This window comes from Xiphophorus couchianus, chromosome 19 (assembly GCF_001444195.1).
Source record: "Xiphophorus couchianus chromosome 19, X_couchianus-1.0, whole genome shotgun sequence".
NCBI lineage: Eukaryota > Metazoa > Chordata > Actinopteri > Cyprinodontiformes > Poeciliidae > Xiphophorus > Xiphophorus couchianus.
The window spans coordinates 1992514-2018775 of NC_040246.1; the positions used below are offsets into that span (position 1 = coordinate 1992514).

The window sequence follows — 26262 nt, forward strand, 5'->3', positions numbered from 1 at the left end:
AAATAAAAGAAAAGCGGTCACGCTTCTGAAAGGTCGAGCAGAATAAAGTGGGTGTATGAACAGGTGGGTTGCGCCGGTTTTCACCTGCTCCTTGTGAAGGACGTTCACAAGCGCTTGAGCGGCGTCGAGGCTGCGGCACTGACTCCATCCTAGCAGCAGCAGCAGACGAGACAGAGGCCGAAACTCCAGCTGCAGCAAATCCTTCAGCCCGCCGTATTCCTCGTGTTTCATCAGGTCGAGCCCCGTGACCTTTAGGACAGAAACACTCTTATGTTGCATGGCTGAATTCCATCGCGTACGCTTTCTAATCAACTTTACGTCATAAATAAAAAAATGAATCCCTTTCTTGATTTAGCAAACCGGCACCTTACCAAAACCTGCTCGAGGAAATGCTTCCCGCTACTAAGGCACTCAAAGAAGATGGTCCTCCAAGCAGAAGGACGATCGTTATGGCAACACAAGCTGAGGGCGAGCTTCTCTGCTTCAGGCAGGTCCACTGGAAAGGGGGGACAGACAGAAAAAGGAAATTGGAATTTTTGAATTACAATTTTTGTATTTTCATTTGCTGTGATTATAACAGCGCTTTAGCTCAATAAAAGCTACATTTTTTTTTTAGTTTCATCAAAGTTACACTGCAAAAGTCAGCTAATGGAGTTTTCTCAATGGACACGTCTCTCTTTGGACTGGCACTAAATTACATATCGGTGCAGTTTTTAAAGATAAGAGGCCGTTCTTCCTCTTTCCTTCTGCTGCTTCATCGCAAAATAAAACCCACTGTTAACATTAACGGTGGGCAATATAAGTTTTACATTTTATCACAATATTTTGAGCAAAAGTGACGATTAAAAGATATCTGCGAGTTCATACAAACGAACTCTGATGCTGGATGCAGTCTTGATTTTAAAAAGTCAGTTAATAAATCAGGGGACCATCGTACTGATGGCAGAGCAAATCTGCCCTCGCAAATGTAGTCAACCACCTTCTGTGTACGGTATGCCTGAAATGCCAAGAAAGGACAGATAAATTTTTAAAAAAGAAAGTTTTTACAACTTCGCTCTTTTTGTTTTCAAGTAACAAGAAATCATTTTTAAAATGAATGTTTTCTTTTAGAGCACTATTTGTGTTTGTGTTTTAACAACTGCAGGACACAGTTGTTAAAACACAAACACAAATAGTGCTCTAAAAGAAAACATTCATTTTAAAAATGATTTCTTCCAGACATCCAGGACAAGAAAATTTTTTTTGTTTCTTATCGCTAAGCTGCACGTTGTGACTGTATTTAATCATATTTTTGAATTTACTGATGTTGCTATTGAACAAAAGGTGGATAAAATTGTGAAAGTTGCAATTTGAGACAATTCCACCCAGTTTTAAGGCTTTTCCAGACATCACTGAGTAGAATTTATAACGTTCAAGGTAAATCAACATTCTTTGGACTAAAAAAAAAAAAACCAAAACATTTTTCACAATAACAATAAACAGCACAAATTGCCTATTCTAAATCTTTTTACATTTTGCTACACATAATCAATTGGATTCAGGTGTGGACTTTGACTGGGCCATTCTGAAAGATGAACATCCTTATTTATGAGCAAAAAAAAGTTGTGTCTGTATGTTTTGGGCTGCTGTCCTGCTGGCAGATCAGACTCAGAAGGTTTTCCGTCTGGATGAACCTGGATTTTCCTCCAGCTATCGACAATCAAAGCTGACCAGATATTGTCAACTTTGAATCTCTCTGAGTGGATTTTTTTTTTTGCAAAGTGCTTTGAATCATTTGTTGTGAATTGGAACAATGAAAATTAACCTCATTAAAGTGGACTCAATTCTACAAAGGCCTCAATGATATTTTACAGGAGATTACTGACCATGTTCTGTAAAAGAAAAAGAAAAATGTCAAGAGGAAGATTTTTTTGTTTTTAATTCATAAAATGTTCAAATCAAAGTCTGTCACGAGTCATTTAGGGCACATGACAAACATGCGGAAGAACACGATCTGATCAGATGGGAGAAAAATTGGACTTTTTACATTTATTCTCTAAGTAATTGCAAAAGACTGTTAAAAAAATAGTTGTGTTTTTTTTTATGACAACACTACTGTTTAGCAAGGCTCCCTATAAACGGAGCAACTTTAGAGCAAACGTTTATGTTCATCAGATTTAGAGAACAGATAATTGGACAAATGAAGACAAAAGAAGGAACAAAACAGAGCTGTAGACGCCAGGTTTTCTAACACCAGTTTAAATGTGGTAAAGCTGTACGGCAAAAGCAGAAGTGTTATTAGAAAGGGGAAAAGAGGAAATCTGCTTTTCGTCCCTGGCACTGCTAAAAGGAAACCTATTTTAAAGCTTCAACTGTCTCCCACTTTTAGCACGAGGTCTTATTTTGTCCTTTAAATTGAGAAAATGTAATAAATGTCCAAACTGACTGAGTCTTTTTCTGTTAAACATGATTACTGTAATGAGCAAAATAATTATGGTCATAACTTTTTAGATGATCAAGCATTACTTTCCCACACCAACACATCAGAAAAGGAACTGACTTATACAGTCACGTGGCTTTGTCTGGAAATGGGTTGGTCAAATAAAATAACACAAAAACCGTCGTCAAGGAAATCGCAACTGTTTCTACAGTTCAAGTCTTTTTCAAAGTGCAGACCCAGAAAGAATGAGAAGTCAGACTGCTCCCTGTCTGCAATGCAGAAAAGTGTGAACACAATTAGAGAATTGGAAAAATGGAAATGTTAGGTGGGCTTTTTACAGCAAATTTGGGGTTTCCCAACAATCTAAATATTCTATTTAAGCGTATATGCTGCAGTAACTGATCAGTGAAAAACAGATCTAATTAACAGATCCTCACATTTTTCCTGCTAATTGTGAGTTTATTGTAAATTTTCTCCAAAAAATAGAAAGAAATATAGGATCTTATATTCTATATTTTTGTCGCCTTTACAGACTTGAGTCTGAGGTTATGAGTTATGTCAGTGTCTGCTTATACTCAGCTGTTCAAATCCTTTAAAGTGTTTGTGTCTGTAATGTTTTCTTCTTCTGTATGTAGACTTTGGAAGGGGTTTAATGAGAAACAAAATTGCAAAATTTCTTGAAAATATTCAGGAAGTAGCAAGAGAAAAAAAAAAGAAAACACCAATATGGTTGCAAAATTCTGGCGAGATTGATTTATAAATAAATCAAGTTCTGAATGGGGGTCTCAGAGTAAAGCGGGCTAAATATGTGTATACGACACAAAGACTTCGATTTTTAATGGTAAGAAAAGAAAACGTTATAAAAGCACGTCTTTTTTATTCTACTGGATTTACAAGCTCTTCTTTTCTAAGAGGGAAATTTAATTTTAGATAATGTTTACAAATGAGGCAAGAATGGGAGTCGCTTGACCAAAAATCATGGAACTTGAGTGAAACATGATCATAAGAATTATCTGAGCTCACAATGTGAGCACAAGGAAGACCAATTTAATTAAGCCAATTTATTCACGCAATTCCAATTCGCTCAGTTTTAAGCTCGGCGTAAACGCTTTCCCGGTGCTACTCGCTTCGTGCCTCACACCCCACCTTGCGTGTCAGGCACATTTCTCAGCAGGTGGTCTCTCTGCAGCCGCCGGGCGGTGGAGCAGTACACCGAGACGAGCGCGTCGCATCGAGGCCGCAGCAAGCAGCCGAGGATCCGCTCCTCCTGCAGAGGGCCGCCTCGGGCCGACCACAGCGCCTCGCACAGCGCCTCCAGCAGCGGCGCGCCTCGGTCCGAGCTCCACGGCATGAGAGCCAGGACGGAGTAGATCTCCTCCACCCACTGCTCCACCCTCTCCGGGCTCCGCTCGGGGCTCCCCAGCTTCCTCATCAGGTGCTGGATGAATTTGTGCTGCAGGGGCCGGCCTTCGCTGCTCGACTGATCCTGCTGGAGACGGGAGGAAAATTATCAATTAGATATGTATGTTACACCGTTAAACACGGTGGTGGAAGAATGGCTGGTTTTCACCAGTGTTCACCAGCAGCAACACCTTTTGATCACTGACGTATTCCTAAAATATCTAAAGTCTTGATAAGGCACTCACCCCCTTTAGAATTTTTATGCTGAACTCACACGCTTCACTGTATTTCATTGTGATTTTAAGTGATAAAACAAAACGTACCATACAAAGAATACCAATAAAGTGCAAGAACAAACTGCTGGCAAAATTTTTTGCATATATAAATAAAAGAAAAAAATTAATCAGAAAAGGATCCATGGAAACCCACAGTCGATGTTTTGCAAAATCAGTCTTTGTTGCAGCCACAGCTGAAGGTTTCTTAACTTTTCTGACTTTGACTGGGCCACTGCTACAAAAGAATATGGCTGAAGGCAAAGCAGCTATGTACCCTTTCATTATAATTACATTATAGTGTAATTTATAATTACGTTACAGTAATTATAAATTGACCAAAATAATTATAAATTACTGTAATGCTGACAAATATGCACACTGTCCTAATTAAATAAATGAAATATGCTTCAGTCTAAAGAATTTCACTGTAGCTCTAGCAGGAAGTCTAGTCTTGTCCTAATCAGATGCAAACTTCCCGCCACGATCTTAAATCTTTTGCAGACTCTTTCAGGACTGTTCTGTATCTAGGTTACAAAACCACAAAAGAACCATTTTGCAAAATGTTAAGGATGCATTTAGGTGTGATGTGCAATGTTGAATTTTTAAAAAAAAAAATCACACACCGTATTTTGAATCCAGACCAAGAAACTTCAACTTCGGCCTCATCTAACCCAACTTCCTTCCTTCACAGGTTATGGTTTCCCCTCATTGTGACAAACTTTAAACTGGATTTCTGGAGGTTTTCCTTCAATAACTTCTTTCTCCCTGCCACTGTTTCATGAAGGCCAAGCATTAAAAAGAACTGAGCTTTGGCTCTCTCTTGGCGCCGTTAACCCACGTTAACACTGTGCGGTGATAAACCCTTTGAGTCAAACTGTCTCACTGTGAAACAGTCGTGAGAAGATCCCACGTCAGGATCTTAAATCTATCGTCTGTGGTTGTACACTTAGGGCAGGGGTTTTCAAAGTATGAAAGGGTGAGCCCTCCTCCAAGGAGCACAATGCCTGCTGCCCCCCCCAATAATCAACCCACACACAAACAAATGCCACTACAAAACACCTTCTAATTGCTTTTATTTTAGAACCATCTCATCTTTTAAAATGACGCTTTATCTGAATGAAATTTAATACATGAACATTTTAAAACATTTCCTCCCATTTTAATTATTTTATCAGGGCCTTTGTATGGCAAATACGCCCTTTTTTCATTTTTCTAATGATAAGAACAACCCCAAACTCATTTTTCAACCGTTTTCTCAAACAAACGTTACATCTGAGATTCTGAGTTTAATGTTTGAGATGCCAACAGTGTTTTCACATCTTAACAAAAACATTTTGATCAGATCTTTGGAACAGATCTGTAAATGTTGCACATTTCCTTGAAATTAAAAAATAAATCAAAAACCTAAACAGTTGCAAAATCGTGGAGCTCTTTTTGTGGCTCATCTAAACAATTTATCTCGAGCTAAAAGAGCGTGCTGTATGAAAGAGCGGAGGCATACAAAGGAAAAAACAATTACGCACGCTATGCGCAAGACAGCAAGCAGATAGCTTCTTTTCCGGTTTATTTTTTCCCTCGCACCGCGCCTCCCCTAAAGTGCTCTGGCGCCCCCTAGGGGAGGCGCGCCTCACACTTTGAAAACCGCCGACTTAGGGTGTTTTCACATCCGACAGTCCGGTAGACTCGGTTGTATTTACGACTGCGTAAAACAACCCAAAATAGTTGGAAAAACCTGTTCACCTCCTCGCCTGTGGGGGCACTGCACCAAGAACCACAGAAGGAAACAACACAAAAACCTCAGAAGAAGACATGAGCGCAACTTTCTTCCTCGCAAAATACAAACAAAATGGAGCGGTGTCAGGTTTTAGTGGTTGTAGGATTCTTCTTTTGTCTTTGGTAAAAGACCACAAGTCATTTCTCCCGCTGGCGCTAGATACACATGTTTGTTTTGGTTGCATTTACCCAGAATGCCCTGCGCTATACTCTGCATCTATATATGCATTCGAATCACAACCGGTCTCAACCGAACTGAGACCTGGGTTTTTAGGAGGACCAGAGTCCGCTTTTTTTGTTCAACGTCAATGCACACACTGATGTAGAAACTAGCTGACGATGTCAGTGTTTTATATTTAGAGGTATCAGATTGAAAAGGGGGCTTAATCCAAATGTATACAACATCCCTCCCAACTTCATTTGTAAAGGATTTTCAATTTACAATCAGGAGCCACTATCTACTGGTTTAATTCAACAAAGTTGGAATAAAATAAAAAATGTGCGATTTATACTCCGAGGGGCGTGAATACTCTCTGTTAGGCATGGAAAGGACAGTTGAAAAGTGACATTTATGACGCACATGCTTTAGTTTGAGTGAAAACTGTGTTTAACAATCAGCTTCAAATTCCCCAGATTCTATTTCTGTCTAACCTCCACTTATCAAAAGGAAAATATTGGATTTATCCCGTGGTTTAGACTCTATCTACTCACCGTTAATGCAAAATCCTGTATTACAAATGTTATGCAGATCAACTAATCTACTGAATGACTGCAAATACAAACCCTAAACTTTGACTTCACCTGTACGAAATGGGCCAAAGTCTGGGCAAGTCTCGGTTTCTTCTTCTCCAGTAGAGTCTGAAGGCAAGACTCGACAGCAGCAAGGGACGCCTGCTCCTCCGACTGGGATGCCAAAAAAGCCTGATGCAATTCCTGCCAAAAACCACAGGTGAGTGTTTATTTTTATTGTTAGATCCATGTCTCCTTTTTTTTTTTTACTTTGCACATTTACAGCCAGGATGTAAGAAGAAAACCTTGAGATCAGCCTCCGGTATGCCCTCTGACCCCAGTTCCTCCAGGAAGAGCAGAAACTCCAGCTCGCGTTTGACGTGAGGAGGAACCTGGAGATGGAAGCCGCAAAGCTGAGACCCGGTTTTTACGTTGCAAGGTTGATATTAAAACTAACGGTGTCGACGAAAAGGACAAGAAGCAGTCCGGGACTGGGGTTAAGAAGAAAGGCAGACGTTAAATGTTTCGGAGTTTCGCAGGTTTACCTGATCTTGAGTCCATCTCTCCAAGACCTGCAGCCAGAACCAGGCCAGTTTGTGCGGACTGCCAGCAGAACCCCATCTACAAAATTTCCAGAATTCAGCAAGAATAAACGAGATACATATACATATACTGCTGAAACCAGATATCATCAAGCACTGCATAAGAAGAAAACGGGGTTTCTTTAAAGTCGGGCATTAAATTAGACAAAACTTTTCTTGTGTTAGGCCAGTTAGGATTAAAAAATATCTCCATTTGTTACATGGAAGATAAGAGAGAATTAAAATTTCTTAATTGTATATGTTCTGTTCTTCACACACACACCTTTGTATTTCTACCCATAGACTTTCAAGAAAGCTGAGATGTTTGTTCACACATGAACTTTGTTGTCCTTGACACCAAATTGTAGCTAATTTGGTGCTCAGCAGTCATTGTCCGTTTAGAAGACCCATGTGTGTCTAAACTTTAACCTCTTGACTAAGCCTGTCACAATAAGCAATTAATCAGTTAAATATTATGGTAAATTAAAATGAGCTAGATAATTTCACTTCTGATGATTAATATTTTTTGAAGGGCAATTTTGTTTACAGAGACTTCATGATGCATTTTATTCATGGTTTCAGTTGTGTGTGTGTTTTTTATTTCTGTTTTATTTAAAATATTTAAGAATATATTTATAAATATATTATAAACCAACAATATTATCATTTATCGCAACAACTACTGGGACGATTTATCGTCCAGCAAAATCTGTTATTGTGACAGGCTTATTCCTGGCTTTCCTCAAGCTGACTTCTGATTTGTGAAGAGTCCCTGGTCAATTTTGCATGATGCTGCAATCACTGAGTTAGAGAACTGAAAAAAGCCATAAAAATAATTTTAAAAAAATAAAAAAATCTCACTCTATTCTGGTGTTTAGCAAAAACACTAACAATTCTGGTGATCCCAACTGACCTAAAACACAAAGTTTAATCTGAATTGCTGAAAAAACCCCCAAAACATGTTCTTTTATGTGGAGTCTGTAAAACATTTGGACTGAACGCTGTTTTAATCCTCCAGGCGACTCACTTCAAACTGTAAGGGTGGCAGATGATAGCTCTGATTATCTTTCGCACTTTTTCAGAGAGTTCCGCCTGAGAGCTGAGCAGCTGGGGAACACAGGCGCTCGCCAGCTGCCACTCTCCGTGCTGCAGGCACCTCTTGAAGTGCTCAAAGAGGTCGCGAAGCGAGGCCTCGGCCTCGCGGCCGAAGGGATACGCAGCGGCCTCCGCCGTGACGGGCCTCGGCTTGGACATCACAGCCGGGGAGTCACGCCGAGCAGCACCTTTCAACACCTGACGCAGAAACAGAGTTTATGCAAAAGAAAAATTTTTTAAAAACTGTTATTTCATATTATCCATGGTGTAATACACAAATAAGTCTATGATGCTGAAGGTTTTTCTCATAAAACACCTATAACTTGTGGGGGGTTTTGCTGAATGTAAACAGTGCCTTGAAAAAATAAAATAAAATCTCAATAAAAGTTTTCACTTTTTCTTTTTTCACACATTATGCAACCACAATTTTTATGCAACAGACCAACACAGAGTAGTGCGTAATAGTAAAATGGAAATACAAAGATTTATTGATTTCAGCAGAATTTCTTTTGTTTACAATGAAACATCTGAAAATGCCTGCATGTGTATTTTCGCTGGAGAGTGTCTGTTAACATCCAGACTTCCACCTGCATTTATGGCTTGCCAATTCTGAGTTATTAATATGCTTTGATGCACATGCAGCATTTCGCACATCGCCCATGAATTTCTATTCTGGTGTCCTATGACTCACCTAATTTGTGAGTCGAAACAGCTTATCAAGAGCAAGATGCACTGGAGTTTGTTGCAGCGTGACAAAATGTTAAAAAGTTGAAGTGGATAAATGAATATTTTTGAAAGTCACACTAGTCAACAATATAAAGAAAGCATTCTGAATATTTGAAATCAGGTTTTGTTTAGATCATTTGTTTGCTTTGCAATACTTTAGATCTATTTTAGATTTACAGTAAGACTATTTCTGACGTTCTGTAGTGACCTCTCTCTCAAGGAAAAATGTCTCAGACTAGTGACACCAATCCGGTTTAGTGTGATTTAACTTATTTACAGTTGTGTTCAATTTGTACAGAAGTTGGGGGAAGTTATTTCAGCAACACCGTTTTAAATTTGTACTTTTAGAAACGTGTTTAAACGTGACAACAACAACAAAAAATCCCCCTTATGATCTCCAAAATCTGCACCCAGCAGAGGTGAGATTTTATCAATGCAAACAAACCACAGCGTGACCGTAAAAAAAGACGCGAAATGAAACTCGACTGGGTAAAAAACGAAACTTTGCTTTCTCAATTACACTTTCAAAGGCCGACTTGTCTCGTAATGGCCATTCGGCTTCCATTTGATTTGACAGCTAACCCTCAAGTCTGCCTAACATTTGCTCCTCATGTCTTAAGTTGAACCTCACTTCCGTAAAAGTCAGTCGGAGAAGCTCGGGCTTCACATATAACATATAACATATTTAGAGATTTTACAGTAAGACAAAAACGCAATAACTTACTCATTTCTCTGACGGAACCCCAGTTAGTTTAACCTACGAAGCAAAGCTTTTCTCAACATGTTATGCTAGCCGCATAACGGAGGTCATGTGACAAACATCAGCTGATTCTCCGCCGCTGGTTGGTCAAAGGTGAAGAGGAGGAGGGCGTTGATGTTGCCTTCAGGTGTATCCGGAAAATACACTCACTTTGACGCTTCCGTTTAGTAATGAATATTTATTTTAAATATTTGTTTGAATAAGTTATACTTATATGAGCTAAACGTAATAATAATAATGATAATAATAATAATAAATATTTACATTATTATTATTACCTTACAAATGATCATTAATTCTAATTTGCAATAATGTTAACAAATTAATAATACATTAATTTCTTCATTAATTTATTACTTGAATCTGTATTTTTTTGAATTATTATAGTTAATAATACTAATAATAATTTATATTATTATTTCTATTTCTATTTTTGGAATTTTAACCACACAATTCTTGTGTCTGTCTTACAAATGTTTTATGTGAGTAACTTTGATTTACAGTACTACAAATAACATATGTTACTGCCCATGAAACGATTCATGGAAAGTAGTTTAATGTAAACTTTACTGTGTAATGTATGCAGAACCCACAGTGGTTTTGCCCACCAAGGCGAACTTGCCCCTCACAATATGAAGGACGCCCTGTGACGTATCTCCTCAATCTGGGCAACGAGGCGTCCACTCTTGTGTCTGTCTTCCAGCATCACCTCCCAAATAGGAGCCGGTCTCCATGGCAACAGGCGGGATTTGCCAGCTGGGAGGCAGAGTCAATCGGTCCTCAGTTGGTATCACCGCCCCAGCTTCCACACCGCATCACGCCCCGAGTGGAATGGATGACCAGGACAAGAAAGACAATGTATGTAACATCCTTTTTGTGCTTGTATTGAAAGGCACGTTTCGCCGCGTTATTATTATCATTATCCAAAAATATCTAACTGGTTTGGACTGCCTCTGCGGCTGAGTTACTGATTGTTTCCCATCTGGATCAAAGAAGCTATTGTTCCCGCCGGTGCAGCTGATCGCAGATCAGCTGGCCGTAGACTTTGTCTGCATTTAGGCCTCTTACATCTGCTTCAGCTGAGGACTCTGCGTGACGGTGCGGGCCTCATCCCGCGTCAGCCTCATCAGTACGTGTCTCTTTTGTGTTGCAGGGGCAGTACGTCGGCGAGATTAAAGGTGGAATGCGGCCTTCAATGAAACTGGTTGTCATGGGAATTATTGATAAAAAGCCCAAGAGGTCAGTGCGCACAGCTGTCGTCTTACAACTGCATAATAAAAGTCTCGTTTTACTAAACTGTCAGTAGCTTTACCGGCTGCTGCCCCCTGAACTCTTAATTGTATCCTTGTTTACAGGAAAAGCAACATTTTTAGTGCATGACTGCATGCCAACCATGCAGCTAGCCCCTGTTTTGGAAAATGTCTGCGTGATGCCTGATTAGGGTTAGTCTGTGAGTGTGCGTGGGAGAAACGCATTTCCCATAAACTCTTAATCACTGTAGGCATTTTTTTTCTTAATTTATTTATTTTGGTTGTTACCTCGGTTTGGATTTTTTTTTAAAAATAAATAAATAGTATTACTACTACTACTAATAATAATAATAATAATAAATCAGTAAAGACAAAATTTTACAGTGTGCATCCTCTCATCTTTATCAAATTCATATTCTCTGAGGTTTACGTAAATGATAAATGTTTTGATTTGATTTTTTTTTTTAAATAAATGTGATGATAAAATATTAATGCGACATTAAAAATCAGTTTTAACATAACCTGTAAATGCTGTAGACCAAACAAGTGACTTTTTACCCTTCGAGATGTTCTCTATAAAAACAGCCAGTGACTCATTATTGTGACATAAATTCACATAGTTGTGAGTATTTAGTTACCATCGTCAGAATATTTCTCTCTTAACATTGGCTAAAATCAGGGGCACTTATCGAGATTATTTCTGACAATTCAGGAAAAGCTGTATTGTTACAATTCTACAAAAGGCCAGCAGGTGTCACTGCTCCGTTGGTAACTCTCAGAAAAATAACGAAAGATGGACATGGAATTTATAGTCTTGTTTTTAACCATTGAGCCGTGAATCCTGCACCACACTCATGTGCCCCTAATGTGTGTGTGGGTGTGTGTGGCTGACTCAGCATCGAGGTGACCGTGTCCTGCAAGCCTCAGGAGGAAGAGGCAGAGGCGGACGTGGGTCTGCAGCTGAAGGTCAGCTTCATGGATAAGGCTGTCCAACGTAACGCCCGTTTGGCTGGGAAGTGGGGTCCGTGTGAAAACACACTCTCTTTCTTCCCCTTTGCACCCGGAGAAGCCTTTAAGGTATTTTTTTTTTTTTTTTTTTTTAGCTCTGTACTCAGAAGGTTTTTTTTGTTGTAGATATTTTATCATTTCTTTCTTTCTTTTTTTTTTTTTTTAGAGAAATGATGAAATCCACAGCCTTGATTTTGCACATTCAGCGTTTAAACCTGCCGTATAAGCTGCCATGACAACAAGTCACTGTCATCGCTTCCCCTTTGCTATATTTACGGAGCTTCGCAGAGGCTCCTGTAGTTTCCCCACATCTAGCCACAGAATCCCAAACTTTATTGGGGGTTTTCTGTGCCAGACAAAAACAAAATACAGTAGTTGCAAATAAATATTTGCATTCAGCCCCTTTTAGGCGGAGACCACTAAATACTAGAAAATCTATGGTAAGACTCAGAAACTCCTGCACACAAACGTGTCAAAACAAGCTGAGCTTAAATAATTCCACCAACAACAAGCAGGAAGAAATTTCAGCCAGCGTTCTAACTTTCTGCAAAAATTTCGACTTGGCAGAGCGTAATATAAATGCATGCCACACTTTTCAGATTTTTCTCTCTGTTTTTTGTTTTGGAAAACATTTGAAAAAGTACACGCCCTTTCTCTTCCGCTTCACAAATGTAATCTACTTAAATATTAAATGAACGTGATACTATTGATTGATTGACTGGCTTGTTGCTGCAAACTGTGAGAAACTACATCAGAAGATATGACTATAAATTTATACAATTACAATGTAATTTTATAAAATAAAAGTTTTGCAAAAAACAAGTTGTTTTTTTTTACAAAAATCACTTTTGGCAAAAAATGATTTAAGTCTTTATTTTAAGAAGTCGATGACATATTATAATATTCTTGATTATAACCTTTAAATAGGTAAAAAAAATAAAACTAATTATGCAATATTTTTAAAAGAACATTTTATACAAATTTCAGTTTAATAATATGTTATTGTAATATTTTGCCACCTGCCCAAAATAAAAGCATTTTTTTTTAGTGTTTAGATTACATGTCTCAAACTCGGGGCGCAGGGGCCAAATCTGGTCCGCCATATGTTTTTATGTTTGGACCAATGGTGTGCAGGTTAAAAACTTTCACTTAAAGCAGCAAATTCAGCATTTTCTTTTTATTAATTTAACTTTGACTATGTTAGCCAAATCCGTACATTTGCGAGTCGCAACTGACTCCTTCGCTGAAATAACAGCTTGTCCATTGAATTGCCAGATGGAGATCGTCTGTGAACACCAGCAGTTCCGCATCTTGGTGGACGGCCAGCCTCTGTGTGGCTTCAACCACCGGGTCTCCAAGCTCGCCTCCCTCACCGCCTTAAGAGTCTTCGGGGACCTACAGCTCACCAAGGTTGCCTAGCGCCGGCCTCTCGCTGACAGGAAGCTGAACTGAGGGTTCCCCCACGCCGCCGGGGGGACGGTACACACACCGCCATTAGATTAGAACTCTTTTTTTTCCAGTCGCCGTCATCGGGATGCTTCGCCGTTTTAGTTCGCCGACAAAGTTGCACCAGCCTCGTAATCCTATGTTGAGACAAAGTGCCTTCGCTAAGATTACCTGACTGGAGACTTGAAGATGCCGACTGAACGTAGCCACAGTCGTCTTGTGTCTTAAATCGAATGAGGAATGTGCTTTTGAGTTGTTGTGAATTGGAACGCGATCCAAGGTTGGGCGAGAAATGTTCGCGCCTTTGAAGCCACAGAAAAAGCAAGTTAAGAACTCTGGATTAGTTTTTATCCCTTCAGAAACGAAGGTTTCAGAAACCTGTCATAGACGTTTCTGGAAAAAACCTTTGAAAGCTTTTCATTTCCTAGAGGTTTTTTCTTTGTTTTTTTAAGTTGAAGACATAGTGAAGATTGTTAGTGCGTGCCCTGAAAGACACAGCACTGTATTTGGAATTCTCTCAGTTTACATTGGATTCATTTTGTCCCACACAGTTGCATTCAAAATGGCGGCACGTTTTGAAACATCAGCTGAGCTTAAATTTGCTTTCAAATCCATACAACTGTGGAAGAACTGTAGTTTTTCTAGAATCAGACTTTTTTTAAGCAATGATTTATATCACTGAATTTTTACTCTGTGCAATTATATATATATATATATATATATATATTTTTTTTTATTATTATTTTTTTTTTTTTAATTTATTTTAATTTATTTTTATTTTTTTACTTTTAATTTGCCAGCAAAAATTTCACCTGCAGAAATTTGCTGGCTTAATTTTTAAGAGAGGCACCTGCTGTCCCTTCATCAATTTAATTTTCGCCTCAGTCTGGTGCCGATTGCTCCGGCCGTGGTCACCAGAGGGTCACCACATTTTTTACAGGTAGAATTTTAGCTGGCAAATTTTTAATTAAAAAAACAAAATTCATACACATAATTGCTCTGGGTACAATGTCATTGTTATAAATTCAACATCTTAAAATAGTCTTATTCTAATGAGACTATCTCTTCCATATACGTGTATCAGGAATGCTGTGCTTTCGATTCCAAAACCAAAATGGGTCAAATTTGCTATGAATCTAAAATCTCTAAAAAAAAAAGAAAAGAAAAGAAAGAAAAATAGAAAATCTTGACAGTACAAAATTGTGAAGCGTGACCAACACGGACTGAACAGTTTTGTTCACTTCCTCTGCTGCCATTGAAGAACTACAACCCTACACAGGCACGCTGCAATTGTAGAAATTCAATTGGAGAAATCAAGCTCAATGGGCGAAATCCCCGACAAAGCTGGGAGGGAGATGAGAATCCAGTGTAGAAATGACCAGGCTAGCATACCGTTGAGCCACAGCTTCTGAGAACTGGTTCAAATCTGCGTTGCACTGAGTGGGAAATGTTTTATTTTGCCTCACAAACAACATGTTTAATGTCAATCCATAATGTTATTCTTGATTTTCTGTTATTCAAGATGCTGCTCGCTAACTAGCTTGTTTTCTTTAATTGCCTTGTAAAACATTTTTCCTCTTCCCAACTTTTTCATCAAAGTGCACTGTTACTTTGAATAAGGTCTTAAATGGCCCATTTTATTCTGATTGTCATAGATGAACGGACTGTAACCACTCGGTCCTTAAATAAGAGCAAAAAGTTGTTTTTTAACAGAATGAATTGAACTCCACGCTTCTGTTGTTCAGAATTAGCAACATGAATGTTTTCACTGTTTATGCTTTTCTGACATTTCTTTTGTTTTTCATCTAGAGGGAAATTTCCCACCATTCACCTCGATTGATCTAGTTAGCGACGTTGGACTGCTGCTGTCTTCAGCACAACTGAATACTGAGACTCGCACGCAAATCAGCTTCGACATTGAAAAAGCGTTCACGAATTGTTCAAAGGTTTTTTTGTTGTTGTTGTTCTTTTGGCACCTTTCGCTGGAATGTTTTATATTTTCAGTCACCGTAATAAAAATCTAATCTGTTTGTTATGTGTTTGTTCCGCTGTACTTTGCACGTAGGTATGTCGTTTGGATTTGACATCAAATCCGAGATATGACTTGGGTGTTGCGCCACTTTTGATCTACAGCTGCTGCGTTTGAGTCACTCAGACAAAAGCCGGACTCAGCTTGCCGAGTGGGCGTGTCTGTCCGTGACACCTGGAAGCGCCTCAGGACACAAGTTTAGCGATAACAACACATACCTGCTGATACTTTTCTTGTCCCTGCTTGCACATTTTTTTTTGCTGACGGAGAAATATTTTGTCCGGGGAAAACAACCTCGAGAAGAGGAAGACTCAAGGAATTTCCCCCAAGTTCAACTACAAGACTTTGTTTTTTTTTTTTAAAAAAAAAAAAAGGTGTTCCGGCAGGAAGCGGAGCCGTCGAGGTTAAGGCGTCGATTTATGCGATTAATGTAAAAAGTCTCAGCATGTTAAAATGATGTAATGCGGATTAACGGCTTTACCTATTTTGACCCGAACGCCTCTCGTCCGCGGAGGGTTACTCGGTTCAAAGCGGCGCGCTACACAGGCTTAGCACTGCGGTCAACAATGCAGTGTTGCAAATGTGAGCAAAAAGAGTAGCGAGGAAAGTCAAAGTGCTGTGCTCGATGTCGAGTTTCGCTTTAAAAAAAATCCATCCCGATGAACGTTTGGATAAAACCAAGGTAGTATATACATATTACAACAATGAATTATCCTTCCACCAAAGCACAGCCAGCTTATATTTAACATTTCTGAATGAACGTTTGAAACGTATGAAAACCTTAAAAAAACAAACAAAAAAACAAAAAAACCTGAGAATCTTCAGGCTATTTTGGTTTGAAGCAAAAACAAACAAACACTTTCTTAAATATTGTTTTGAAAATGCGCATATTTACATTTCAGTCTTCCAAAGTTAATCGATTAATCTGATTGAATCTTGAATCAATCAGATTAATCTGCCAATCTTTTAATCGACTGGCAGCACTACATAAAACACAAAGGAATTGAATGTCTGTTTAATGATCATACAAGAAAATACATGGCAAAAAAAACCCAAAACCAATATAAAATCTTGTCTCCTAGTTCAAGTGGCCGAGAAAATGTTTAAACTCGAGTTTAATTCTGTATTTAAGCTAACAGATTAAAAAAAAAATAAGAATAACTATAAGAGGCCTACAAGAGTTTTGTTCAATGAATTGCAAGGAGAAATGTTAGACAGAGATATTAATTCGTCTTTAAACCGTAATGAGATTATGAAAGGGATTCAAATATGACAGATTTTTTTTATCAGTTTTGTTTTTTAGCACGTACAGATTCTTTTTCTTTGTGTTATGTTTTGAAGTAGACTCTCCAAATCAAAATTTTGTAAAATTTTTTTTTTACAATTAGCTATGTATGCTCCCTTTTTTAATACCAACTAAAATTTGCTTCGGATCAAATTGTCGGCAGTGCTTAAAGACGACAGAACACACTGCTAATTGAATAAATAATATAATATTATTTCTTTATTTTTTTAAATGTCAAAAGAATAAAATAGCAGAAAATGAAATTTACAAACTTGTTCAGTTGCTAAAAAAAAATGTAAGAAGCATTGTCCAAATGCTAACATTGAAACTGAATTACAAACGGTTAAACTTAAACACAATTAGGCAAAACACATTCAAAAATTTCTACCACTGAAGGGCTTCTGAAAAACTAAAAATATTCACACAAGAACATAAGATTTAACGTGTTGAACACAAATGAACAGAATGGTGACTACCTATAAAGTGTCTATTAGCCTTATAGTGAAAGTGCATTCACAGAAAAATAAAAAGGTTTGTCCCTGCAGATACGTTAAATATCCTGGACACAGCAGTTCTACGTGTGCTCTCTGATCGCGTCTATCCAGTTCATCTTCTCCTGGTGAGTCGGAGCCTGGATGAAGTAGTGAATGTCCGACTTTGTGATGATTTTAAACAGGTTGCCTTGAATGTTGCCCTTCACACCTGTGTAACGGGAGAAGGTAAATATGTCAGTGAAGCATCAGCGTACTTACAAATGAGATCAAATCTGAAATAAAACACACTGACACGAAATAGCAAGCGCACACGTCTCGAGCCATCGCTTGAGGACCAAAGACAAACTCCGGAAACATTAGCCTTCCTCCCGTTGAGGAGTTAGCGAATGCTACCGCTAGCCCTGTTTGACATTTAATGAACAAACATTTGACAAACGATCGGACATGAAGTTAATGTAAAGAGACAAAGGTTTGTATATCTAAGTTTTCAAATTCTGTTTTTGTCAACGCTAATAAAAATAAGACTTCAAAGATAAGCTACATAGTGAGACACATCAAGACGGTTCTGGAAGTTTCCATGTTCTTACTCTGCGTATCGCCGCCACCTTCCTGAAATAATGGTCTAATTTATTTTTTGGCAAAAGTGTTTTATTTATTTATTATTTTATCTAAATTATCTTTTGCCACAACAAAAAAAAAAGGTGTTTTTTTTTGTGATCCCAAAATCACTTTTGGGATAAATTATAAATTATATACTGGATTTGAAGAGTCTTGTATTCAAATGAGTTACAGCAACATTTCACTTCCCTTTTGGGATCAACAAAGTATTTTGGAATTTGAATTTGAATTAAATCTACACAATATTGGACCCGGAACTCTAGCTAGCAAAAAAAACACAAATTGGGTTGTTTTGTAGTTGGGGAACTTCACTTCCTATTTTGACTGACCAATGGCGGCTCAAGCAGCCGCCTGAGAGTACCAACACGCAGGGCCGTACATAGCCAGCCAATTGGGTGCCGTAAGCACCGACAAACGCTGTGGTAACACGGGGGGAAAATCAAATCATTTGGACAAAAACGTAGGTAAAGCTTCTAAAGTTGTTTATTTTTCCTCCTTAGTCACTGAAGTCTGAGTTAACCCACCTGAAGGAACTCCATTATCATCCAGAGAGGATATCAAACACCCGCGCAGGGAGAAGCCGCCAACAGGGCTGATGTCATCCTGACAAGTGACACAAGAACGGAAGAGATTAAGTCAGACATGAGGAGGCGAGGATGATAATGATGATGATGATGATGATGATACATTTGCTATGAGTAACACCACCTTCAGACTCCCAGCTCGTAAAAGTGGTAGCAAAAACAAAAGGGGATTCACTCTGTTTGTGTTCAGGTTGATGCATTTAGCAGCACTGTGAGCGCTCACCTTGGTGGGGTCATAATAATGGAGGAAGTCGGGCTCCGAACGCAGCACAAACAGTCGCACCTTCCAGTTTTTCCTTCTGTGCCCCTGCAGTTAAAGATTAGCCAGAAGTTCAAACATGACCTGCTGAAGACCCGTCAGGGTCAAAGGGCATCGTGTCGCACCTTCAAGATGAACTGAACTTCTTATTAGCCTTTAATATGGGGGAGGCTTTGCAACAGGAAGCAAGCAAGTTGTTACCTTCAGATAAAACTCAACAGTTACTGTCACTTTTACCTATAAGAAATAATATTTTAATCGTGCTAACATTATAGACTCTTGGCTGAGCTTCAGTGGTGTTTACACCGCAAGTATGAGGCAAATGAATCACATTCATGGGGAATGTGTTCCAAACAGCCAAAAATGCTGGGCCAGAATTGGATTAAACCCAACAGTTTAAAAAGACAGCGGGTTTCCTCATTTTCAGCCACGCTGAATAAATTAGCATATGCATTCCCACGAAGATCGTCTGTCAGATTAAAAGTACATTTTGAAAACGACGACCTTTGAGCAGGTGTTAAACATGCTCTTGGTTAAGTGCACATTTATGATTTTTTTATTTTTTATTATTGGTCTGATGTAATATTTTAATCGTACATGTCGTGTTTTCATTAGCTGTATAAGGGAAAACATTAATTACCAGAAATAAAGCCTTGAAAGTATCAGCCTGTGTGTAATTATTGTACATCATAAGCCCAGAAGCCCATTAAAATGCTGTCTACATCGTTTTAAACTGTGTGATTGTGAGTTTGAGTGGGAATAACAGTAGCAATAGGTATTTTGTTCCATATAACACAGTAGGAGTGTAACAGGTTAAACCTTCTATGGATGCAAACTCTACTAAAACCCACCTGTGTAGGATTAGATTTGAAACCTAATCAATTACAAATTTATTAATGGAACCTGACTTAATGTTGTGTTTTGATTGTTGATTCTATGTTGCTTTGTGTTTCTGTGTTTGATATGATGTAAAGCACTTTGAAATGCCTTGCTGCTGAAATGTGCTATACAAATAAAATTTGATTCGATTTTGATTTGATAATATGTTTCGCTTAGTTCATTGAGTTACTGAAATAAATAAACAATTCAATAATATTCAAAAGAATAGAATGGTTCTGTGTATGCTCAGTGAGCATGCTAACTACTATTAGCCAAAACAACATACATTACAAACCTTCATTTTGTTCTTTCAAACCAGTTTGGCAACATTTAAACTAATGTAGACTGTATTATATTGTGTTTGTGAAATGGTATTAAAGGTACAAGTTGTCAAAAAAGCAGTAAACTGTGTTTGCATAAAGGCAGCCATATTGAATTTTGATTTGTTGACTAAGCTCTGCCTTTCTCATTCGAATTCCAATTTCAGAGCAATAATTCTCTTCAATGTTCCGACGTGAAACTTGGAGGTTTGAGTGACTCAGTGAAAACTGTGTTCACATTCCAAAATTTACTGGAGCCTCAAGAAAGTTCACCTGTTTCAGCAGATATCCTCTTTTGACAACTTTGCCACTCAGCTCCAGTGCAGACCGCGACCTCTCTGACTTCACGCCGCCTCTCTTTTTGAAGCTGTCAGGCTGTGTGGGGAAAAGCATTGCAAATAAAGCCGACCTTTTAAATGGACTCCGTCATCCGAGCTGATTTAACGTGAAAGTTGGTGCCCGCCAGGAGGAGTTCTAGGTGACGTACAAAGCTGTAGAGGGCAGTGGAGTCGTCCATGAACTGCTCACTGAGGCTGGCGGTGCGAAGGGCCTCCACGCTCCTCAGGCCGACGGTCCGCAGGAAGCCCTCCTCGAGCAGAGCGGAGGCCAAGGTCACGGCCTCCCCACGGGTCAGACTGAGCTGCATGAACACCAGCCAGTCCACCACCGCTGAACCTGAAGGGGACATCGCGCATTGGGAAAAGATTCTTCCAGACACCTAACGTTTGTGTGTTTTTGTGGCAGTTCAAGTCCTTTGTTGCTGCTTACCCCGTAAAAGAACCGTTAAGAATTTGACTTTTTAGCCCGAACACAAGGAAGAAGGATAAACAAGGAATTAAGGAAATGTAATAAACTGAGAGCGGAAACTAAAAATATCGAACAAGAACAACCAAGCTAGAGCTGCAAGCAGTTGTCGATGGGGTCCAAGCCCAACCTAGCAAGTCCGTCTGCTGCCCACATCCCACCACGCCGGCTTCCCCGGGTCCATTCACATGTTGAAGGAGCTGCCATTACAGAGAGTTAGTCCAGGTGCAGTACAGCATAGGAAGGTCCGCCCCTGGTCCTGTCTCGTGTTTGTAGACTTTTAGCATTTTGCCTGCTAACTAGTTAGCACAAGCCAGCTCAAATTTTTGAAAAACCAAAACTGACAATGTTCTCAAGGCAAGGTTTTGGTATAACTGGAATAATATAAACATATGTTCACATTCCTAGATTCCATGTTGTTATTTTCCTGAAAAGTAGTATTCCGCCTGCCTTACGTTACCCGTTCTGTTCACTCCAAATAGTAGCCATAAAAATAAAACAAAATCCTTTTTTTGGAGTTTACTTTTTCTCTATTGTTCATCGCTTAGTGCACCCAGTCTACCCCTGTGCTAATCTGTCCATAAATGTAACTTAAAAATGCTGAGATTGGAGGCAAAAGTCAGAGTGCCTGAACAGAACCGAGCCCTTAAAACACAACAACGTAGCTAAGAGGCTGTTCTGCCTCCCAGTCTGTGATCTCAGACCAGATTACAGCTTCAAATATCATAAATAAACAATGATTCACCTGAAAAGCAGTTGCTGTAAGTGCTTCCCTGCTCCACATGGTTGCTCAACTTGATCCCACTGTGGACATCATACATGGAGTCCAACACCTTGCTGTAGAAGAGAGTGAAGTAACAGGGCTTCAGTAAGACATAAGACAGAGAAAACAAACGCATGGGAGCGACTGTATCAGTCGGGTTTACCTCAGGTTGATGTTTTGCAAGCGGGATTCGGCAGAATCTTTCTGGCTCATCAGCTTCCCGCCGTCAGTGGCCTGCAGCTTGTTGACCGCGGCCGCGATGTCAGCAGCCCACTCATCCCTCTCCTCTCTGGAGCAAGCTTCCAAAAAGTGATCCACTCCATGCTTGGTCTGGAGTTTGAATGCAAGCTAGTGAGAAGGAAAAACAACAACAACGAAGAAGAAAAAAAAGAACACAGAAGGAGCAAATAGTGAGCTGTTCTTTGATGCTTGGCAGACAAAGAAGGTCGGGTTTGGACAAAACAACCTTGCTGTGGCAATAAATGTTCTTATTATTGAAGGTGTGGAAGTGCAGCAGGTGGCGCTGCAAATAAAAATAAAAACTCAAATAAAAATGTTGCGTCTTTTTCTTATTTTATTTTTTTTTTAATCCGAATGCTGAGTTCATGCTGTTGGGACAGAAGGCCAGGAGATGAGTAGTTAGCTAACTGGTCCCAGTTGACCCAGTTCTTTGGTTACAGAAGAGAACAGAAGGAGCTCGACTGTTTTCCAAAACAATTTGAAATAGTCTAGGATCAATTAAGATGGTAAAATGATTCTACATAATAATTTTAACAACCCCAAACCTGCTAATGTTTTTACGAATGAGTTTGTACACTTGCGATACCTGCTAATTAGCTAGCACAAGCTAGTGCTGCAGTTCTTCAGCATTGCAGTCTGGCGTTAGACATAAATAGCATGAAATTTTTAGACATGAATAGCATGAAATTCTAATTCTACGATAACCTTGACTTCTAATTATCATGGCATTGAGTCATTATTGGAAAAAATAAAAATATCTTACATATAGTATTCTACATGTACTTCTGTAGAAAATGGAATATTCCCTCAGATTAGGCTATTTTTTTATTTTTTTTAGATTGCAGCAACCTTTCAGCAAAGTATTAAAGTTACTTTTCATGAAGTTCACATTTTTTGTATTTAAAATATTTTATTGATATGACCTAATATTCTACTCTTAAATGTTTTAATTACCTGAAGGTGGAAAATCGTCATAATCAACAGAAATAAAGGTTGTGCGAACTTAATGTTTTTCCACTTAAACATTCATTATGTTTTCATTATGTTTTCCACAGAAAGAAGACAATGTAGAACAGTATGTACATGTGTGAAACCACGTTCTTTTTTAAAAAAAAAAAAAGTTACTTCCATCCAAATTTAAGTTGATGCTATTTGGCATTGTTGTGTAAACGTATCAAAACTATCGCAAATGTAAGAGTGTTCATGTTCCTGAACAACTCACCGGCCGATTTTCGTACTCCAGGAACGGACATGTTATGAGGCAATCCTTCAGCAGGATTTTCCCTCTCTGACACGAATCCCGTTTCCCTCCTTCGTATTTGTAGTACAGCAACTTATCAGGCGTCAGCACGAACCAGCGGGCCTTCCAGTTGTGAACTATGTGGCCCTGAATATACATGATAAAAACTTTTTTGACTGATGTATATTTTGGAGACAAAAAAATTTAATAAAATCTGATTCCGGTAAATTTACACTCCTGATCCGTTTTGATAGTAATAATAATAATAATAATAATAATAATAATAATGAAATGTTCTTACCCTCTTCACCAGGAAGCCCTCTCTTAACACAGGGATTTCGTTGTCTGCGTCCATGTTCTTCAGTGTGAAGTTAAAAAAGTCTTACTGGCCTCTTTTTGCCTGCTCGGGTTTTTATGCTGAGGATGAATGCGTCACACACACACCCACACACGCACCTCACACCCCTTACACACCTCTCCTCTTTAACCCAAACCCACGCAGTGAAACAGGAAGCAATTGCTGCTCGTTTACGCACGATGGCGCTCTCTCTCCTTCCCAGACGCCAGGGCCGAAGAGGACCAGCTGGCCCCGCTCACTCTGCAGCCACGCCACTCTCAATCACGTTTGGTATGCGGGGATTTCAGGATCCTGGAAATGAAACAGGGACATGTTCCTCAGTCCTCCCCCGCATTAGCTGGATCCAGGTGGGACAGCGCGGATTCTGTGCACAGTTAATCAGACACGCAAAGGAAAAATAATCATGTTTTTTTTTCTCCTTCCAAACATTGTTGTTTTTCTAATTGGTTGCCTTAAAAGCATGAACAGGCCAGAAGGAGAAGAAGGCCGGGGGAAATGTTTATGTGAGCCCAACATTTACTCTTAAAACCCTTTTGGAAATATTTAATACGTTAAATTCAAGATTCAAATAGAACCAAAAACAGAAACAATAACACTCGAGTCATGAGATTGGATGCAGAGCTTCCTTTTGCGACTCTTCCAAAAAATATTGCCTAGTGATTTGAGTGAATGAATAAATAAATTACATCTTTATTTCAGGAAAGATGATAAAAATGATTCTACAAAATAATTTTAATGACCCCCCCAGCCCGGGTAATAAGTTTAGTTCACATTAGAACGAGTTTGTACAAAGAGACGCCGTTAGCATTTTACCCGCTAATTAGCTAGCACAAGCTAGTGCTGCCGTTCTTCAGCATTGTAGACTGGCTATATTTAGACAGAAATAGCATGAAATTCTAATTCTACGATAAGCATCACTTCTAATTATCATGGCATTAAGTCATTATTGGACAAATAAAAATGTCATATTTATTCCACAGATTCTTCTGTAGAAAATGGAGTGTACTAGGCTAATTTCTTAGATTGTAGCAACCTTTCAGCAAGGTAATAAACATGCTTTTCATTAAGTCTGGTTTCAATTGTTTGAAGCATAATTAATGTTGATGGAGTGGAGAAAAAAAAAGCATGGAATGAAAATACAGTAATGCGAAAAAGAACCATATCAGACGAGCATGGTGGATAAAATATTGTCTGAGAAAACTACAACAAAATTAAAGTGAATCACATTCATGCATAAAAAGAAGTGAGAGAAGAAATTTTTTTTACTCTATCTATAAACTGTGTACAGATATTTGTACCTATACTATCTCACCAAAACCACAGTTGTTCAGTTTATATCCAGGATTATATGTTTAATGTCATCCTACATGAACGGTCACGTCTTGGTTGTGTCATTTTCAGTCAATTCTCAGGTCATTGTCTTACAAGCTAACTCTGACTTGTCTGCTGTGTTCCTTCGTCCTCAACATGAAGTTTGCTCACTAATGTTCTCTACCAAACAAGACCTTCAAACAGCTGCTGCTTGCATACCAAGATAATTGCATAATTAGCCTGTATAGACTGGTTTGATGACTTCTAAAATAAGTTGTTTACATTAGATTTTATTTGGGGGCGTTAGAGAAAAGGTGGGAGGAGTCCAAATGTGTGGTGTATTTTAGGAATATTATTTGTAAACATCTTTTAAAAGATTTTTTTCCCCCTCTCCTTACATGCTACAGCTACCCACTTTCTGTACGTCTATGGCATACAAGCATCAGAAAATTCAGGTATGTTTTAACTGTGATGTGGGAAAAACCTGTCCAAAGGGTATGAATATTTTTTGTAAGGGACTCTAAAGGCGCCAAAAAGAAATTCCTTAATGATTAAAGCAACGACTATCTGTTCTCATTCTGTTTTGTTGCAAAAGTGCCGACACAATCCTTGAATTCTGTCCCAGCTTTTCTTGAAAAGCAAGCAACACTGACACACACAGAGAGAGAAAAACCGTGCAGTATGTGCAAGAATCACTACACCAGTTAAAGAAATGCTGCAATGAATGATATAAAACACTCCTACATACGTGGTAATATGAGTTATTGTGCGGTTAACTCATAACCACACAATAAACGCTGTGTATGCAATAATTAGGCAACTTCTTTTACAGAGGATTCATTATGTCAGTCAAACTTCACACCTGGACATTTAAAGTAAAAATGACATTTTGGGATTTTGAGAGGAATATCTACGTGTGCATAATTATTGTGAAAAATTTGTGTGAATACAGTTGTGTGTGTGTAAGGAGTAGAGGAGGGGGCTTAGCACAAAGCCCTGTGGGACGCCGGTGCTGAAACAATGATGGAGGAGAACTGAGAGGTGATCCTGACAGACAGATGGATCTATCAGAAGGTTCTCTAGGAGTCTGCAGGTGGCTGTGGGTAACCCTACGGCCAGCAGTATTTGGACGAGACGTTGTTGGAGGATAACATTGAAAAAGCGTTAGCATTAGCTTAAACTAGCTTAAAATTCGCTCAGATAGACTGCAGTTCCATCCCAAATTAAGTAGCTTGTCTTAAGCGGCAGGCAGTGCAACCACAAACCAATTCCACACATACCTTAGAAAATCCCTTTTTTCAATTGGAGTGTTCGTTTTACACAGCGTCCCACTAAATAAACTTGAATAATGTCAGGATGAACAAAAGTCGATTCTGGAAAGTAGAAAATTACACCCATCTCCAAAGAAGCGTAATCTTCTACTGTCTTGTTTTTTTTTTTAAGTAATCCTTTATTTCTTCTTTTGCTTTTGTTATTGTTGTCCTATCAGACACACAGTTTGATTGACTTTAACAAAGATCAAAGATCATGGAGAGATCAAAAACGCTAAATCTTATTATTTCTTGATGCTCAAGTCACTTTTACTGTATTATTTTATGTTCCTCCAACAGTTTGG

General features: G+C 38.8%; 3 protein-coding genes across 4 annotated transcripts in view; 1 reads left to right on the forward strand and 2 right to left on the reverse strand.

The window, feature by feature from the left end:
• The window catches only part of zfyve26 (zinc finger, FYVE domain containing 26), a 36057-nt gene extending 26215 nt beyond the window's left edge, over positions 1 to 9842 (reverse strand). Inside the window, exons 1-8 of the mRNA XM_028000822.1 lie at positions 9724 to 9842; positions 8206 to 8471; positions 7143 to 7218; positions 6903 to 6989; positions 6670 to 6801; positions 3566 to 3905; positions 372 to 496; positions 85 to 249 (exon numbers count right to left, since the gene is read on the reverse strand). Of these exons, the coding sequence (XP_027856623.1) occupies positions 85 to 249; positions 372 to 496; positions 3566 to 3905; positions 6670 to 6801; positions 6903 to 6989; positions 7143 to 7218; positions 8206 to 8432 (1152 nt within the window). The 5' untranslated portion in view covers positions 8433 to 8471; positions 9724 to 9842. The remainder of the gene's footprint in view (positions 1 to 84; positions 250 to 371; positions 497 to 3565; positions 3906 to 6669; positions 6802 to 6902; positions 6990 to 7142; positions 7219 to 8205; positions 8472 to 9723) is intronic.
• Positions 9843 to 10463: 621 nt separating this feature from the next.
• On the forward strand, positions 10464 to 16633 carry LOC114134292 (galectin-related protein B). 2 transcript variants are annotated; one of them, XR_003593367.1, is made up of 5 exons: positions 10464 to 10617; positions 10913 to 10998; positions 11906 to 12086; positions 13293 to 13496; positions 15273 to 16633. XR_003593367.1 is itself a non-coding variant. In XM_028000788.1 (4 exons), the coding sequence occupies exons 1-4, from the start codon at positions 10492 to 10494 to the stop codon at positions 13434 to 13436; spliced, it is 537 nt and encodes a 178-aa protein (XP_027856589.1). In that variant the 5' UTR covers positions 10464 to 10491; the 3' UTR covers positions 13437 to 16632. The 2 variants fall into 2 exon arrangements, 1 of the variants encoding a protein (XP_027856589.1); XM_028000788.1 differs by having other exon boundaries at positions 13293 to 16632.
• A 136-nt stretch (positions 16634 to 16769) lies between these two features.
• On the reverse strand, positions 16770 to 23429 carry plek2 (pleckstrin 2). The gene is made up of 9 exons (XM_028000786.1): positions 23280 to 23429; positions 22961 to 23125; positions 21662 to 21846; positions 21481 to 21572; positions 20419 to 20606; positions 20205 to 20306; positions 18697 to 18780; positions 18414 to 18492; positions 16770 to 17479 (listed from the first exon to the last, which is right to left on the reverse strand). The coding sequence occupies exons 1-9, from the start codon at positions 23331 to 23333 to the stop codon at positions 17352 to 17354; spliced, it is 1077 nt and encodes a 358-aa protein (XP_027856587.1). The 5' UTR covers positions 23334 to 23429; the 3' UTR covers positions 16770 to 17351.
• Positions 23430 to 26262: the final 2833 nt, after the last annotated feature.